The 15,174-nt window shown below is 34.8% G+C and overlaps 1 protein-coding gene and 1 long non-coding RNA gene across 2 annotated transcripts; both read right to left on the reverse strand.

Annotated features, from left to right (window-relative positions):
* Window positions 1–1,065: 1,065 nt before the first annotated feature.
* LOC118034419 (protein KINESIN LIGHT CHAIN-RELATED 1) lies at window positions 1,066–4,581 on the reverse strand. Its single transcript, XM_035039704.2, has 3 exons — window positions 3,686–4,581; window positions 2,036–2,944; window positions 1,066–1,536 (listed from the first exon to the last, which is right to left on the reverse strand). Exons 1-3 carry the CDS (start codon window positions 4,348–4,350, stop codon window positions 1,311–1,313), a joined length of 1,800 nt encoding a protein of 599 aa, XP_034895595.1. The 5' UTR covers window positions 4,351–4,581; the 3' UTR covers window positions 1,066–1,310.
* A 4,014-nt stretch (window positions 4,582–8,595) lies between these two features.
* LOC118034426 (uncharacterized) lies at window positions 8,596–9,493 on the reverse strand. The gene is made up of 3 exons (XR_004685031.2): window positions 9,346–9,493; window positions 9,200–9,252; window positions 8,596–8,873 (listed from the first exon to the last, which is right to left on the reverse strand). It is a non-coding gene; the product is annotated as an uncharacterized lncRNA (long non-coding RNA).
* Between the last annotated feature and the right edge of the window lie 5,681 nt (window positions 9,494–15,174).

The following is a 15,174-nucleotide window of genomic DNA, read 5'->3' on the forward strand; positions in this document are numbered from 1 at the left end:
TAGAGTAGCAAAACTCATTAAATACAAAACCACCCCAAGATTTCATTGCATTTAAGTTGCCAAGTTTTTCACTTAAAAAAAAAACATTAAATTGATGTTTTAAAATGATTTTAATATACTAATATCAAAAATTTAAAAAATATATATATCATTTTAATATATTTTGAATTAAAAAACACTATACGCTGAAATACCCCCACACATGCTTAAGCAGCCAGGCCATTCATGGTGAAAAGAATTAGAATGGGTGGAGGCAGCCGCCAGCCGGTGACCCAACCACTAAAGATGAATTCAATTGAGGTGCTTTAATTTTCTCTATTTATCCATTAAAGACAAGGAATATATTCCTCAGTATGGTTAGAGCATGTGGTCAACTCATTTAAGCAAAGTTACAGCAGCTAATTCCTCAGGGGCTTGTCCATGTAAACGAGGGATTGCATTACAGTTAACCTGGACATGGACTGATGGACCCATGGCAGTACAGTTCAGTACCATATCAAGAAATCTGCAGTGCCCAAATGAATGGTATGCCCCAACAAAAATGATGCTTCCTTCCAATCTATCTAGTTCTTGATAGATATCTTATCACCTGATACTGATTACGAGAAGATGCTCATATATGGAGTATCGTGGGCACTGAAGTCATAATAGGATATATTATTCAGACATGAGTTGAAAGAATCCACAGAAATATGGCTGCGATTGGCTACGCCTAATCATGGTAGCCTTTGGATGGACGAGAACTTACGTTGCTGCTTTTATGAAAGAACTTCCTGTCAGTCCTCCGTGTCTAGTGGCTCACAGGGATTAGAAATCAACATGCTATCATTGGTTGAGCAGTGCAATCATTGAGAATGAAGGCAACATAAATTTTTACCAGCTATTGTTGATGCCACTCCGCTGGCTCATACTCTGGCAGAGTACTGGAATATTAGGGCAAAATTTTATCACCAACTCGAAAGGAGAAAATCCATGCAAAACCATTTGAGGAGTTGTGTATACCACATGAATTCTTGAGTTCATATTACAACAATAAGTGGGGGATGCAGAATCGTGATAGAGAAATGCAGAAGAAAACAGCAGGCATTCTCAAAATTTATTTGCTCAGATGAACATTCTTCCATTCGGTGAACAACTTTGAGGTCACAATACAGACAATCAATAAAACAATTCAAATAGACAAACAAATTGGGATTTCAACGCGCAAGAAACAGAAAACTCACCAGATTATAACTTTGACACTATACAGGATCTTCTAAGCTACAGAATGTGCAGGTGTGGTAAAGTGGATAAATACTTGCCATACATTTTCAAATTCTAAAACCCCACTTCTTCATTGATTCTTTCTTATTCCTCCTTGAATTGGGATCGATGAGGTTTTCCAGTGATTTTGCCTTTTTGTTACGAGCCTTGCCTGCTTCTTTTAGGAGCTCAGCTAGCCTACTTTTCTCGTCTTCAAAATCAGGATTTGCAATTCCAAGCTTTTCTTCTCTAAGTTTTAGAACATACTCCAAGATCTCTATTGCATCTTCAACCCTGCAATGGAAGCCATAAAGTTCAACATCAGATGAAAATAAATAAACGAATCTCCAGCTTCAAGTAATGTTTGAAGTAGTAAGATTGAAACCTCAAAATTAGCCATATGCTTATTTATCCTGAATGCTGTCTCTATTATAAGCTTTAACAAACAAAATTACAAGACTTGAATATACACTTCAAGATGTCAACCGTAATTTAGCACTTAAACTCCACCATAAATCTTCTCATCTCTCATCAATGCATAGATAGTGGAGACAGAGACATCAAATAAATAATTTTCAAGATAAGAGATGCGCATGCAACAACTTCACAGAAACAAATGAGATAAACTTAACATAGACTCAATCAGTTATACTCTGTCCAGAAATCCTCCCCAGGGACAAAATACAAAACCAACGTCAAAATGGATAATTCAACCATTCTAGTCATCATAATAAGATGGTTGTCTGAAGTAGTAATATTGAGTGGCAAAAGTTTGAAATGAATGACAAATTACCTTCCCATAGCATCATAAGTTGCTGCAAGATTGCTATATACTCCAATGGTATCTTGATGGCATGGACCACACTCCTGTTCTAGTATCGCCCTCGCCTCTTCAAACAACCCACAAGCCTCGTCTATTTTAAACAGCTGTACACAAGCCAATCCCATCTGGTTCAGCACAACCCCGAAGAAGGCTGACTTCCTCTCACCACTGGTTCTAAGTTTTGTCACAGCACTCTCAAATGAGTTCCTTGCTTCTTCATATCTCCCAACCACGTAAAACATCACTCCCATTCGAGCTTCGATTCCAGCAATAGTGCTTTGCTGTCCTGGTTTATCCTCCAACAACTTCATTGCCTTTAGCAAGAGCTTCAATGCCTCCTCGGGCTCACCTACAGATTCAAAAATGGCTGAAATCTCAGTCAATCCCCCGGCAATCTCTTCTGTCGTGGTTCCTGGTACTGGTTTCGCATATATCCTCAGAGCATTTTCACAGTAAGACTTGGATTCTCGGAGTTTTCCAGTCCTGTGGTATAAGTCAGCAAGACGTACAAAGACAGATGCAACCGAAGGGTGGTTGTCACCCTTTGATGACTTGAAGACAGTGAGTGCCTTCTGATAAGAGAAAACAGCCTCATCAAAGCGACAAAGAGACATGTAAATGTTTCCAACGCTGACATCAATAGCAGCAACCTCATTGTCCTGTTCATTTGCAATCATTGCCATGCTGGCAAGGACAAGGTGCTCGAGTGCTGGTTCATAGTCTCCCTTTGCCTCGCATATTAGAGCCATCAGCCTGCGGTCAGCTGCTTCTTCAATAGATGCTGGTTCACTATGTGCACGATGAATTTCAAGTGTTTTCTTGCACAATTCTTCTGCTTTATCAAAGTTCATAGCTTGAACATGTGCCTCAGCTAAGTACCTGGCATATCCAAATTAATAGACTAAAATCGAGATAAACAAGAAGAAGCATGCTGATTCAAACTTACTTGTACTATACATCATATGCAGAGAACACCAAAAACTCAGTATTAAACATGTCAGGCTCATTTAATCAGACTTTGAAAAAACAATAGCTAGAGAATTTGGCAAACATAAACATAAACAAAATCATATCAAGCAAAGAAGTAATAATAAAACCACGAATTTTCTGAAAAACACGATCATATCACGGCGTAGTATATACAAATATATAACACACCAAACAAATAGGAAGATTTACATAAATGGATATTTTAGCCTCCAGCAGCAAAAGTTAAGCTCACGTCTCTTCCTAAAATAGCCTGCAGTATAATTCCCTCCAACAAAAGATATCACAATTTATGTCATGGTAACAAATCCAAAATCTATTTGTTTAAGGCAAAATCAATCTTAATTACCCTATTAACAACCAAACTCAGAAAAACAAAGAACGCGCCCAAAAAGCAACACTTCCCCTCCAAATACATTAGCATTAGCATAATCAGTGAAAATAAGAAAAACACATATAAATCGAACTTGAAAATCTTAATCTCTCATTAAGAAAAAAGTCCCAATCTTAATTACCCGAGTATATCAAATTTACTTTCACACACACACAAAATAAACACTTGAAAAACAAAGAAATCTCAGAAAACAAGAACAACCCGTTAAGAAAACAGTTGAAAATCCAAAACCCACAAACCTGCAAGTCTCGCCAACTCGTGGATCAATCTCCCCCAAGCTCTCGATCTGAATCTGCAACCCCTTCTCATAGCACTCAATAGACTTATCAACTTGACCCAGCATTGAATAAGTATCCCCCAACTGCATATAACCACTAAACCCAGCAAGTGCATGATCCATTCCTTTACTGAAATCAGGCACTTTGATAGCCCTTTCAAGCACAGGCACTGCCTCTTCAAACCTCCCTAAACTACAATAAATAGCACCCAAAACATGAAGACTCATAACCAAATCCAAACTTGGCTCCTCTCCTTTCTCAATTGCCACTCTTTCAAACGAATTTGATGCTCTAATTGCATAGTCCAATGCCTTAATGGGTCCTTCACCAGATGCAATTGTGTCACGGGCGAGCTTTAAGAGAAACGGGCCAAGATCCGGGTTATCCAACGAAGGGTCCGAGAGGAGAGAGTTCGGGTTTGGAGAATCCGGTGGAGGCTTTTTAGTGGAGCGGGCAGGGGAAGGTTTGGATCGGGAAGGAGAAGGAGACGGGGGTTTTTTGGGAGTCGGGGTTCTGGGTGGTGGCTGTTGTTCGGGTCGGGTTGAGGATCCGGGTAGGATCTCAGGGACAGAAATGTGAAGTGGTGGTGCATCTGGCGGGGTTTTAACAGAGACAAGACCTGGCATGGTTGTCTAGTGAGAGATTTGCACGGAGAGAATGTGTGTGTGAGTGTGAAGAAGAGTGAGAGTTATGGAGAAGAAATTGAAAACGAGAGAGAGGGAGAGAGGTTGAGGAGGGGGCAATTAGGTGATTAGAGGATCAATTAAGAGAGATGATTAAAGACAAGGTACCAAGATGGAACTGACAGGAAGGTGGTGCCTAATTTTTAGGACATGTCAGATTGTAGACAGTCGGACATTTTCATGATTCCAGGTACTGTCGTGTTCTGTGTTTTGTATGGTACGGATGCGGGGATAAATAAAATATCTGGATTTTTTTCCTTATATAGTTTTTACTTTTCTAACTGCCAACTGACAGGCTGAATAATCCTCCTTCTATCGGATATATTACGCTCATGAATTCAGTGATCTCCATAAAATCATACAAGGAGCTTAGAGAGGAAGCCCATAATGAGAGTACTGTTCCTTACTTTACTCTGGTGTCTCCATGATTATCTGGATTCGAATCCTGCCGTAGAAGGTTAAGATCAATATATGAAGTTGAGCCACTGATTTTCAATATTTAGATTCGAGTCCTCTACTATGGATGGTTTCATTTTTATTTTTGTTCTTCTCACTCAGTATATAGTATGATAATTGAAGCTATTCCGAGCTTACCTGATCAATATAAATTCTGCAATGAAATATCTTTACATGTTGTGGGCATGATATGCTATGCTGGGAGTTTTGGATGATCCTCTAGATGCCTTCAATTTTCTGTACAATTAATTAAACGCCAGAAATAGAAATATAACTTCTTTTTTTTAATTTATATGTCAAGTAAAGATAAGAATTTGATTGATAAATGTACATTATTTAGACAAAATGAATTCGGTTTGCAGTACGTCGAAGGAGCGTCTTTTTCTTGTTATATATTTCTTATCCATCTCTAATGTGATCATGGATATTTTACGTACGTTGTGATCTAGATTTACATTTCAATGTCAAACAATAATGATGATGAAGAAGATGAATTTGCAATCTCTTTATGTGTATTTACTTGTCTCTTTGGGTAGTGAAGCAGTCATAAATTGCTTCGGCGAATAAAGACTTTTTGCAACAAAATTTACAGCCAAGTACATAGTTTAACATGACATTCTCATCTTCAACAAAGAGTCCCCCCCCCCCCCTGGTTTCACGGCTAGATGTACGTACGTAGCCCCATCCGAAGCAGCTAGCTTTGGCTAAGCCTTCCTTTCTAGTTTCACCATTATTCATTTCCGTTCTAAAATACAAGCTCAGAATTTATGCTCTCTCTCATTGAGTTAATTCAACATGATGTAAGCCCTTTAGGACATTGAAGGTTTGAGCAAGTAGCTGGTTCAGCAGCGAGGGATGTCACCAACACCACGAAATCTTCGTTGTTCGTGTTCAGGCTCGCCACGGCAATAATAGCCCTGTACCTCTGTGTTAGCTTCCTCATCTCCATCTCAGCTATATATGGCCTAAAATATTGAGCAATCATAGTGTTTATTATAGCGGCAGGCTTTCTATACTTCAACAACCATATATATATATATATATATATATATATAGTTCTGTTACCTCACTTGGTGAATTTGCACGAGTCTTGCCATCCTGCTGCACAGCTAAAACTCTGGCTGCAAGAGGAAAAAGGATGGAAATAATGCTTCTTTAATGACTATTTTGCAAATAGAGAACAAGACTGATATATATAAACATGGAGAACTTGCTTACCTGCAGATAAATCAATGGGGTATAGAAGGAGAATTAATGATAAGTGTCATTCTGGCATGTTAAAGTACTTTTGTTGTAAAATATTTTCTAACAAGCTTGAACCTGGACCGAAAATTTAATTTGGACCTTGTTTAAGAACCATTTTTCCAGCATAATGTTATGATGAAAATGCAGTTCCCAGTATCTAGCTAAAGTCAACCGCATGCACTAAGGGTAGCATGAACCATTGGCTGCAAGCCATGACCTATTGATTCCACATACATGATTCAACTCTCTATAGTCATGAATGATGCATTTCATCTTAAAACACAGTATTGGTGCAAATGGCATCATAATAAAACCAATTTAGGATAAGGTTAGGTTAGGTTAAATGAGCAGATTTTCTTATGAAAACAGGCAACAGTGCTAGGGACTGCAATGTCCTATGCAGGATGCCGAAATTCAAATAACGAAGAATTGCTCATGATTTGTGCTGGCTGTTCATGTTGCTTGCTTACTGTTCAATAGTGTTACTGCTTCTCTAACTCCTTTTAGTGTCATATTGTATGGTAATGGACGAAGCTTTTCACTTCCCATGGAGGGCCAAGTCAAGGAATATGAAAACACATCTACCCTCTTCTTGTTGGCACTCAATATCATGGCAATTGGATGGTGGAAGTCATACCAATAATATAATTCACGGCACCTTCTTTAAGTTGACCACTCAACCTTCCCATATCTTCCTTCATAAACTTCAATCCTCTTCTCCTAGAAAGATTCGATGATAGCTTAACACGCCAACTCTCTCCTTTTCTCTATGTTGCATCAAAGATTTTTAAATAGTTCTTAGTTCATTGTCTAAAGTCCTTGTACATTAGAAATAATTAGGCCATGGTTTTCCAATCCGAGACCTTGTAACCATGCAAGGAGAAAAAAACTCTATTCAGACCTGGATATGTTATTTAAAATTTTAGCAAACTTTTTCAGGCCCTCGATGTCGATTGACTTTGTTGTAATTAAGCCATTAATTTGTGTGGCAAATTAGTTTTATTCTACCCAATGACGCTGTTGAAGAAATAGAAATCACATTAGCCAAATTGGCTTGAGAATCAAGAATGGATTCATTATTAGAGATAGCAATCTGCTGGCTCGAGTTTACCTCTTATTATTACCAAACCATTGGAGTGCTGACATTACAGCGTTTCATTATTGATTTTTTTTTTTTTTGATAATCCTCGATTTTATTAAAAACATCAATAGTTATAAAAAGAAGATAAAAAAACTTATATTGAGATATAAAAAAAGAAAAACAAATAAAATAAATTAACACATCAGTATAAATCCTATGTTGGTTTGTCCAAAATTTAATGTTATTTATTTTGATGAACAGATTAGATCCTGAATATATAAATTGGTGATTATAGAACTTCAACCAATAAAAGGTGAAGAATAAAGCAAAAGAAAAAATCAAGATTTGCAGTACTCTCTTGAAAGATAATATTATTCCAAAATAACCATATATTCTAGGTTGTCCAGTAAAAATAAAAGCTTTCAAGCTTTTTTTTTTAATTTCTAGTAACCAGCGCATATCATTTTATAATATGTCAACCAAATACCTAGAAAAACATCTACAATAAATGAAAAGATGGTCAATGCTCTGAATACCTATATCACCAAGGTTGCAAGTTGCTTTAGTCTCTAGCACTGAGCAACAATGAAGCAAGAAATTCTTTGTGTTTAGTTTATTTTGAATAACTAGCCAAATAAAACATTAGATTTTTGGAGGTCAATTCTTCAACAAAACATCTGTCTGAAAGTGAAGATTCCCTCCATTGTAGCACCACAACATGTATTCATCAAAAAGCTTCCATCATATTGGTGGATGTACAAATTTTCTTGTCATTATTGAATATGTTATCTGTATGGTATCTGAAAATGATACAGTACTGCATCATTTCTCTATTTCCTTACACATTCTCTGGCATGGCCAGAAATTATTGGATCCTCAACTTCGCTGCAAAGGAAATATATATATACTGTCCTGGAATTCAAAAGGGCATCTTGTTTCCCAAGGTCATAGAAAAATTGACTCAAGGCCACAATCTTATGCTGACCTCATAGCTGATAATGCATTATCAGATTATAAAATACTCACAGTTATGGTACTTGGTACATATGATATGCACATTTACATCATATATTAGTTTAATCTTTCACAGATATTATCCCTATAAGGAGAAAAAAACCAAAACTTGTCCATTCTGCTGTTTTTTTTTATTGTTGTGAAAAGAAACTTTGATCTGAAGCTCTTGTATACAGTACTGGAATTTTAATTGGCTTGCTTACTTTGCAAATCATTATGAGGAATTTAGTTATACTACTCAATTGGTCACCCTGCTGATGCTATTAAGAAAAGAGAAGGGACATACTGACATGCTTATCAGAAGGTGCTACATTTGCATGGCATCTAAGATTGGAAGCATCTTTAGATCAGAAGATATGGTGGAAGTTGAAGATTCTCTATAAAACCCAATAGAGCCACAAAGAGTACGTAACTTTTCATTATTCATTTTCTATAATACATCCCATAATTTATGCACTCTCTCATTGAGGCTCTCCTTACTTAACACTCCACATAAATACATATATTTTATTTCAATAGGCCTTTTATTAAGGCATTGAAGTTTTGCACGTAGTGTGGTGGTAAACAGTCAGGGGTGTGGTTCGTGTTTAGTATTAGGCCCCGGATCTTTTTGGTAGTCCACCATGGCCTCCATCTCTGTGAGCTTTCTCATCTCCACTTCATAAATGAGCTACACCATAAAAACATATTATAACAGAAGAGTTTGATCAATCAACAATGACTAATCAATGATGATGCTAATTATGCAGCTGTGATATATATGTTATATCCCTTGTAATTAGGACTGGACCCGAAATCCATCTAGGCTTTCGGATGGTCTGAACTTGAACTGGAACAAGCATCGATGGATTGGTCATCTCAGATGAAATTCAAGCAGTATCAAGTCATGTTATAAAGTATGGTTTATTGTTGAAAATAACAAATAATTAAGGCATGACATGTACGCATATAGTTGCGTAGGCAAGTACTGCTTGATTATTAATAAAGTCTTGTTACCTCACTTGGTGGATTTGGCAGAATACGGCCCTTTTGGATGCCTGAAAATCTGGCTGCAAGAGGGAATGAATGGAAAACATGTTACTTTAATCATTACGAAATAATAAGGTGATTTTACAAGGAGAACTAATTAACTGCATGCTCACCTGCAGATAAATCAATGAAGAGGAGCAGGAGGATGAGAAGAATAGTTTTGGTCTGAGAACCCATTGTAAATGATCTGGTACTGATATTGTTGTTGTAGGTTCTGAGAGGATCGACAAAGGATGTGTTAAATTTATAGGGACAGAACCATGTAAACACTTCATGGTGCAAACTGCACTCAAAAGCTTTGTAGAATGTTATGATTAAAAATGCAACAGCCATTAGCAAGAACACAACCGAGTCAAAGGCACTAATTTGTGACCTCAAGAGTCAGGTCCTCCTGTTCTCCAAAAGCTAAATTGATTAGGTCGAAAACAACTGACTTTGCATTTGCATGGCTCACGCTCTATACATCAATTCAGCTTGGTTGGATACAGTATTTCTTTAGTAATTGCCTTCGTTTCACTAGTCTCAACCATTCTTTCCAGTCCATTCGTTCTCCACATGTGTTGAACCCAATTTTGGCTTTATTTCAGTACTGTTTAGGACAGTGTTGTCTTTATCAAAAACAGGAGCCAATGGCAGGAGGGGCCATGTCAAAATGTGGTGCTGATGTAAGAAGATAGTAAGAGAAAAATATTTTGAAACTGATCACAGCTAACTTGCTTCTACATTCTCAACTCAAGCATTTACATAAATACTTATACAACTCTTGGTACGTACATGCCCAACTCTTATAATAATAATCTCTAATATATGTACCATATTAATACGTACAAACAATAAACCAAATACAAAGTAATTATGTGATTAATGCATAAACTTTGCTAAATGTATACACAAACCATTGCTAGGGCACATCTTCCAACGTACCTCCTGAAACTTGTTTCTAGATAACTCCTAGCAGATCAGTTCTTAATCTGCATAAATCTTCATACTTCAAAGCCTTTGTAAGAATATTTACAGCTTGATCCTTGAACTTCAAGTAACTTATTTTCACCTTCTTCTTGCTTGCGCACCTTATAATAAAGTGATATTTGGTGTCGATATGATTGCTTCTCTCATAAAAAAAATGGATTTTAATTTTCCCCAAAGAAATTGCAGACTTATTCTCAGTAAAAATCTCTATATTATAATCCTTTTGAGGCGTGTGCATTGTCTCCAAAATTATCCTTAACCACACAGCATAAAGAAATACAAAAGAAGTTGCTGCCATATATATATATATATATTCCGCCTCAGAGTCACAATTGCTTGGTTTAATTTTTGAACTTCATATATGAAAACAGTATCTCTCTCCCTCAATCACTGTGATTGTAACCAACTAACTTGAACTCTTTGTAGAGCAATAGTGTAAACCATAAGAAACGGTTCCTTTAGTAGACTTGAAGTATCCGTCTTGTTACTTTTAGATGTATTGTAGTATGAGCTTCTATAAAATGACTGACAGCTGTAACTCCAAAAAAAAAAAAATGTTTTGTCGACGAGTGCAAGTTAAAAATCTCAGAATGCCAGTAAGCCTTCTAAATAGTATCGGATTTATCTTCTCACCATCTTCATGCTTTGACAACTTTGCACCACATTCAGCAAGAATATTCATAGGTTTACAGCTCTTCATGTTGAACTCATTAAAAATCTTCTTTGCATAGCTCTCTTGAGAAATAAAAATGTTTCATTGAACTTGTTTTTATCTCAATATTAAGATAATAAAACATGAGTCTAATAATATCCAACATTTCAAACTCTTGTAATTATGGCCTTTCTAAAATCATCAAACATGGCTAGATTGTCACTTATAAAGAGATCAGATGATCAACAACATATAATCAAGCAATTAAAATTCCAGCATTCTTCTTCTCTTTGACATAAAGTGTGTACTTATTAGGACATCTCACAAGCTTGTTCTCTTTAAAGTAATTTATAACACGGCTATATCAAACCCTTGGTGATTGCTTCAAACCGTGTAATGCTTTTTTCATCTTCATGCCCTTTTACAACATAATCCAGAGGTTGTTCTAGACACACTTCTTCCTCAAGATATCCATTTAAAAATACTGACTTCACATCCATTTGACAATCTTTCATCTGTGTTGGGCTGCCAAAGCTATAAGAAATCAAATGGTTTTCAACCCTATTTTACTCCAGTAGTCTTCTTTCCTCTTGAAAGTTTTGTTAACTATCATGCATCATTCTTATCTATTGTCTTATTTCTACATTCATTACAGTTTTCTACTTTTCTTCTTTAATATCCTCTTTGAAATTTAAAAGCTCTAAATTTGCAAACAAATAAAAAAAGTATTGAATTATTAATTTCTGTTATTTCTGCATAAGTTTCTTGAAGGCTTCTTATACGAAGAGGATGGATAACATAAAAGAGCTTGTTTGAGGAGATACACCACTGTGAATAGATGTTGAAGAGTTTGGTGGAGCAACAAAAACTGATGCAATTATTTGACTTAAATTCTTTTTCAAACATAGGTAAAAAGTTATGCGTCTCATCCTAGACATTCCAATACCTTGAAGCGTCTTCATCAAAGTCCACATCTCTATTAATCAAAATCCTCTCATTACTGGGATTATACAGCTTATAGCTTTAAGAATTCGAGTCATGGCCGACAAAAACAAGTTTCTCACTTTTCATCCAACATTGATGTTTTTTTCATCTGAAATGTGAGAATAAATAATGATGTAAAATCTCGTAAATTGAGAAATTCTAGGCTTCCTTCCACGTCATGCTTCTTATGGTGTGATATTCTTTGTACTTGTTGACGGAATATGTTGATGAGCATACAACATCAGCTACTTCCTCAATTCAAAAAACAAATTAGGCATTTTAATTTCTTTGACTTCAACATATTGCAAATCATATTGAGAATGGTTCTATAATTTCTTTCAGGTGACCTCGGAACAGTTAGAGGGCATCAAAGACCATGATAATCATACAACTCATGAAATTCTTATGAAGTGGACTCTCCTTCTCTATCAGACCTCAAAGCTTTTATAGCATAGCCACTTTCTTCTCCACTTGCGCCTTGAGTTTTTAAATGCTCCAAAGACTTCTAACTTTTTATTCAAAAAGTAAACTCAGATTCTGTGACTAAAACCATCGATGAAAAAAATAGAGTAGTTGCTTTTACCAAATGAAGTTGACTTGATAGGTTCACAGGCATATCCGTGTACACTAATTGGAGTGGTTCAGTGGCTCTTCAAGTGACTTTTTTCAGAGAAAGAATTTTGGATTACTTGCTATAATACAACCTGCACAAATCTAATATGGAAGATCAATAAGAGGTAGTTTATTCACCATTTTCTCCTTTGCTGATAGTTTCAACCCAGAATAGTTAAGATGGCCAGCTCTCGAATGCTAAAGCCAAGAAGAATCACTTGCACAAGGTTTTAAACATTTAGCACTATCAATCTGAATTGTAGCAATTATCCTATTCTTTGCCATAACAACTCTAGCAATCAACTTCCATTTTTTATATCTTACAGTGAGGCAATGATTCTTCATATCAATCCCATATCCTTTCTTAAGAGGGTAGTCCAAACTCATAATATTATTCTTCAAGGTATACTAAACATGGCGAATAAAACTCATTTGCTCCATTCTTTAGCCGAACAAAAATGCCACCTTTGCTTTTAATTTGCACCTGCGTATTATCATTAAAAGTAATATTGTCATTAACAGATTCGTCAAGCTTCACAAATATATATGTATTACCAGTCTTGTTACAGTATCCAGATTCTACAAATCTTGCTCTCAATCTCTCTTAGCTTGGCATGCAATCAATAAAGTAACCTCTTTATCTTATTTACCATCTACATAGCTTGTTTTTTCTTTATTATTAACAAAGACATTCATATTCACAAGCATAATGGCCAAACTTATGGCGAATATAACATCTAACATTACTTCTCATTCCTCCTTTTCTAGAACCACTACTCTTTCATGCCCACTACTCTTTTCATGCCCTCTTATTGCTTGAGATTGCTAGCACTACTAAAAAATAAAGGGGGCTACGTACTAGCAACTATCTAGTCCGTTGCATATAGAACTAAAATTTGTTACTAATAAAAATTAGTAATGAAATCAGCAACCAACAATATTAGATGCAAATAATAGATTTTAATTTCTCACCAACAGATATTTCATTGTTAATCCATTGCTAATCAGCAATGAAAAATATATAACTTGTCTGTTACTGATTTGTCCAATAAATATATTTTTAAAAATGAGAATTTTTTAAATTATTCTTTTCCTATTTATTGAATTTTTTATAATTATTTGTAGATATTTCAAAAATAATAGAACAATATATAAAGAACACAAATTAATACTAGAAAATATTTTATCAATAATAACAAGTCAAATAAAAATAAATTTCAAAATCTTATTAAACTTGCATTAATATAGATAAGTCACAATTTAAAAAATATATTCTAATTATGGAGGTGGTGGTGAAAACAAAATAAGAATAATGTTAATCATCATAAGGTAGACCAATATAAAGTAGTTGAGGCTTAGGTCGATATATTGGTATAAACAAAAGATACATAATGTCATCATATGTGGAGCCACATGTAACAACATCAATAAAGCCATAGGTGTTAACATTTCTTGGTCCATATTGGATAAATCTTATTACACCCATAATAAATTCATGAGAAATACGACCATCACTACAATGACAATACATCTATAATCAATCGTCCATATTAATCTAATTAACATAATTAAAACCAACAAAAAATTTAGAATATTATTTAATATTTTTCTTAATCTATATTTAAGAATTTATATAATAAATTATCAAAATAACTTTGTTAATTACTAGCTCATAAGTTATAAAAGGAACCTAAATTAGAATTATGAATGGAAGAAAAAAAAATAAAGTTTCAAGATATAAAATAACTGTTGAAAAAATGTTCTAAAAACTCAATTTGAACAAAATCTATTATTTATGTTTTTGTCCATTCTCCACCATCAAGTAATCACAAATCAGTATATTCAATGGCCATAAAATTTTTCCATGAATCAAGTTATACCTCCAAATCTATACAGAGTTTTAAACTACATTGATAAACTTAGAGTTTTTAATGTGCATAATTTAAAAACTTGACAACTTCAAATGCAAATAAATAATGTAATGTGGAGGGTTCAATGATATGAGAATTAAAAAAAAAAAAAAAAGAGCAAGAGTAATAATGTTAAAAAAATAAAAAATGTAAATTAATGGCATTACTTTAACTAGAATGAAGATACATAGTAATAAATAAAGAATGTAAGTAAATATAAGATTCCAACCTCAAATCTAATTATTTTTCTTGATATGCTCTAAGCATATATAAAATGCAAATCATTCACAGCAAGACAGAACTTATTTAACTATGAGATTTCTTGAAATAAAGTACTACTAATGTTTTGTTTTTGACAAGTATATGACTGAAATAAGTTGAAATTTCTGTCCTCAAATAGCTCCTATCTCATTAGCATTCCTTTGTTTCTGCCTATGCTAGCTCCACCGATGATCGCTGTCACTTTACCTTCTAGCATATAAATTCCACACGATAGGATGAAGACAAGATATGACTGGTTAGGTTTTAGTCCATGTCTTAATTAAGAACTAAAAGAACAAATCTATTGCAGGTAAACATTACATTTATTTTATAGCAAGTTGGTTGAATTGATTCCTAGCTAGCTAGCAAGTTAAAGTGCTAGAAGGTGATAAAAACTAATATTACTTTCTTGTAAATGTAGCTAAACACTTTCTATGTTAATCTCATCACTTGGAGCTAGAAATGGTATTGCAAGATTAAATGTTAATCTGTACCATATTAATGCATAAACTTAATTAATTAAATGTAAATAAACCATTATTAGAGTAGAAGTG

This window comes from Populus alba, chromosome 3 (genome assembly GCF_005239225.2).
Source record: "Populus alba chromosome 3, ASM523922v2, whole genome shotgun sequence".
NCBI classification, from domain to species: Eukaryota; Viridiplantae; Streptophyta; class Magnoliopsida; order Malpighiales; family Salicaceae; genus Populus; species Populus alba.

Excerpts from the sequence above, each read along its gene's own strand:
- LOC118034419 (XM_035039704.2), bottom strand. The coding sequence starts at position 4,350 with ATGCCAGGTCTTGTCTCTGTTAAAACCCCGCCAGATGCACCACCACTT. Across the intron at positions 2,945-3,685 it reads CGAGTTGGCGAGACTTGCAG|GTACTTAGCTGAGGCACATG; the intron begins GTTTGTGGGTTT and ends TGGATATGCCAG. Across the intron at positions 1,537-2,035 it reads ACTTATGATGCTATGGGAAG|GGTTGAAGATGCAATAGAGA; the intron begins GTAATTTGTCAT and ends CTTCCATTGCAG.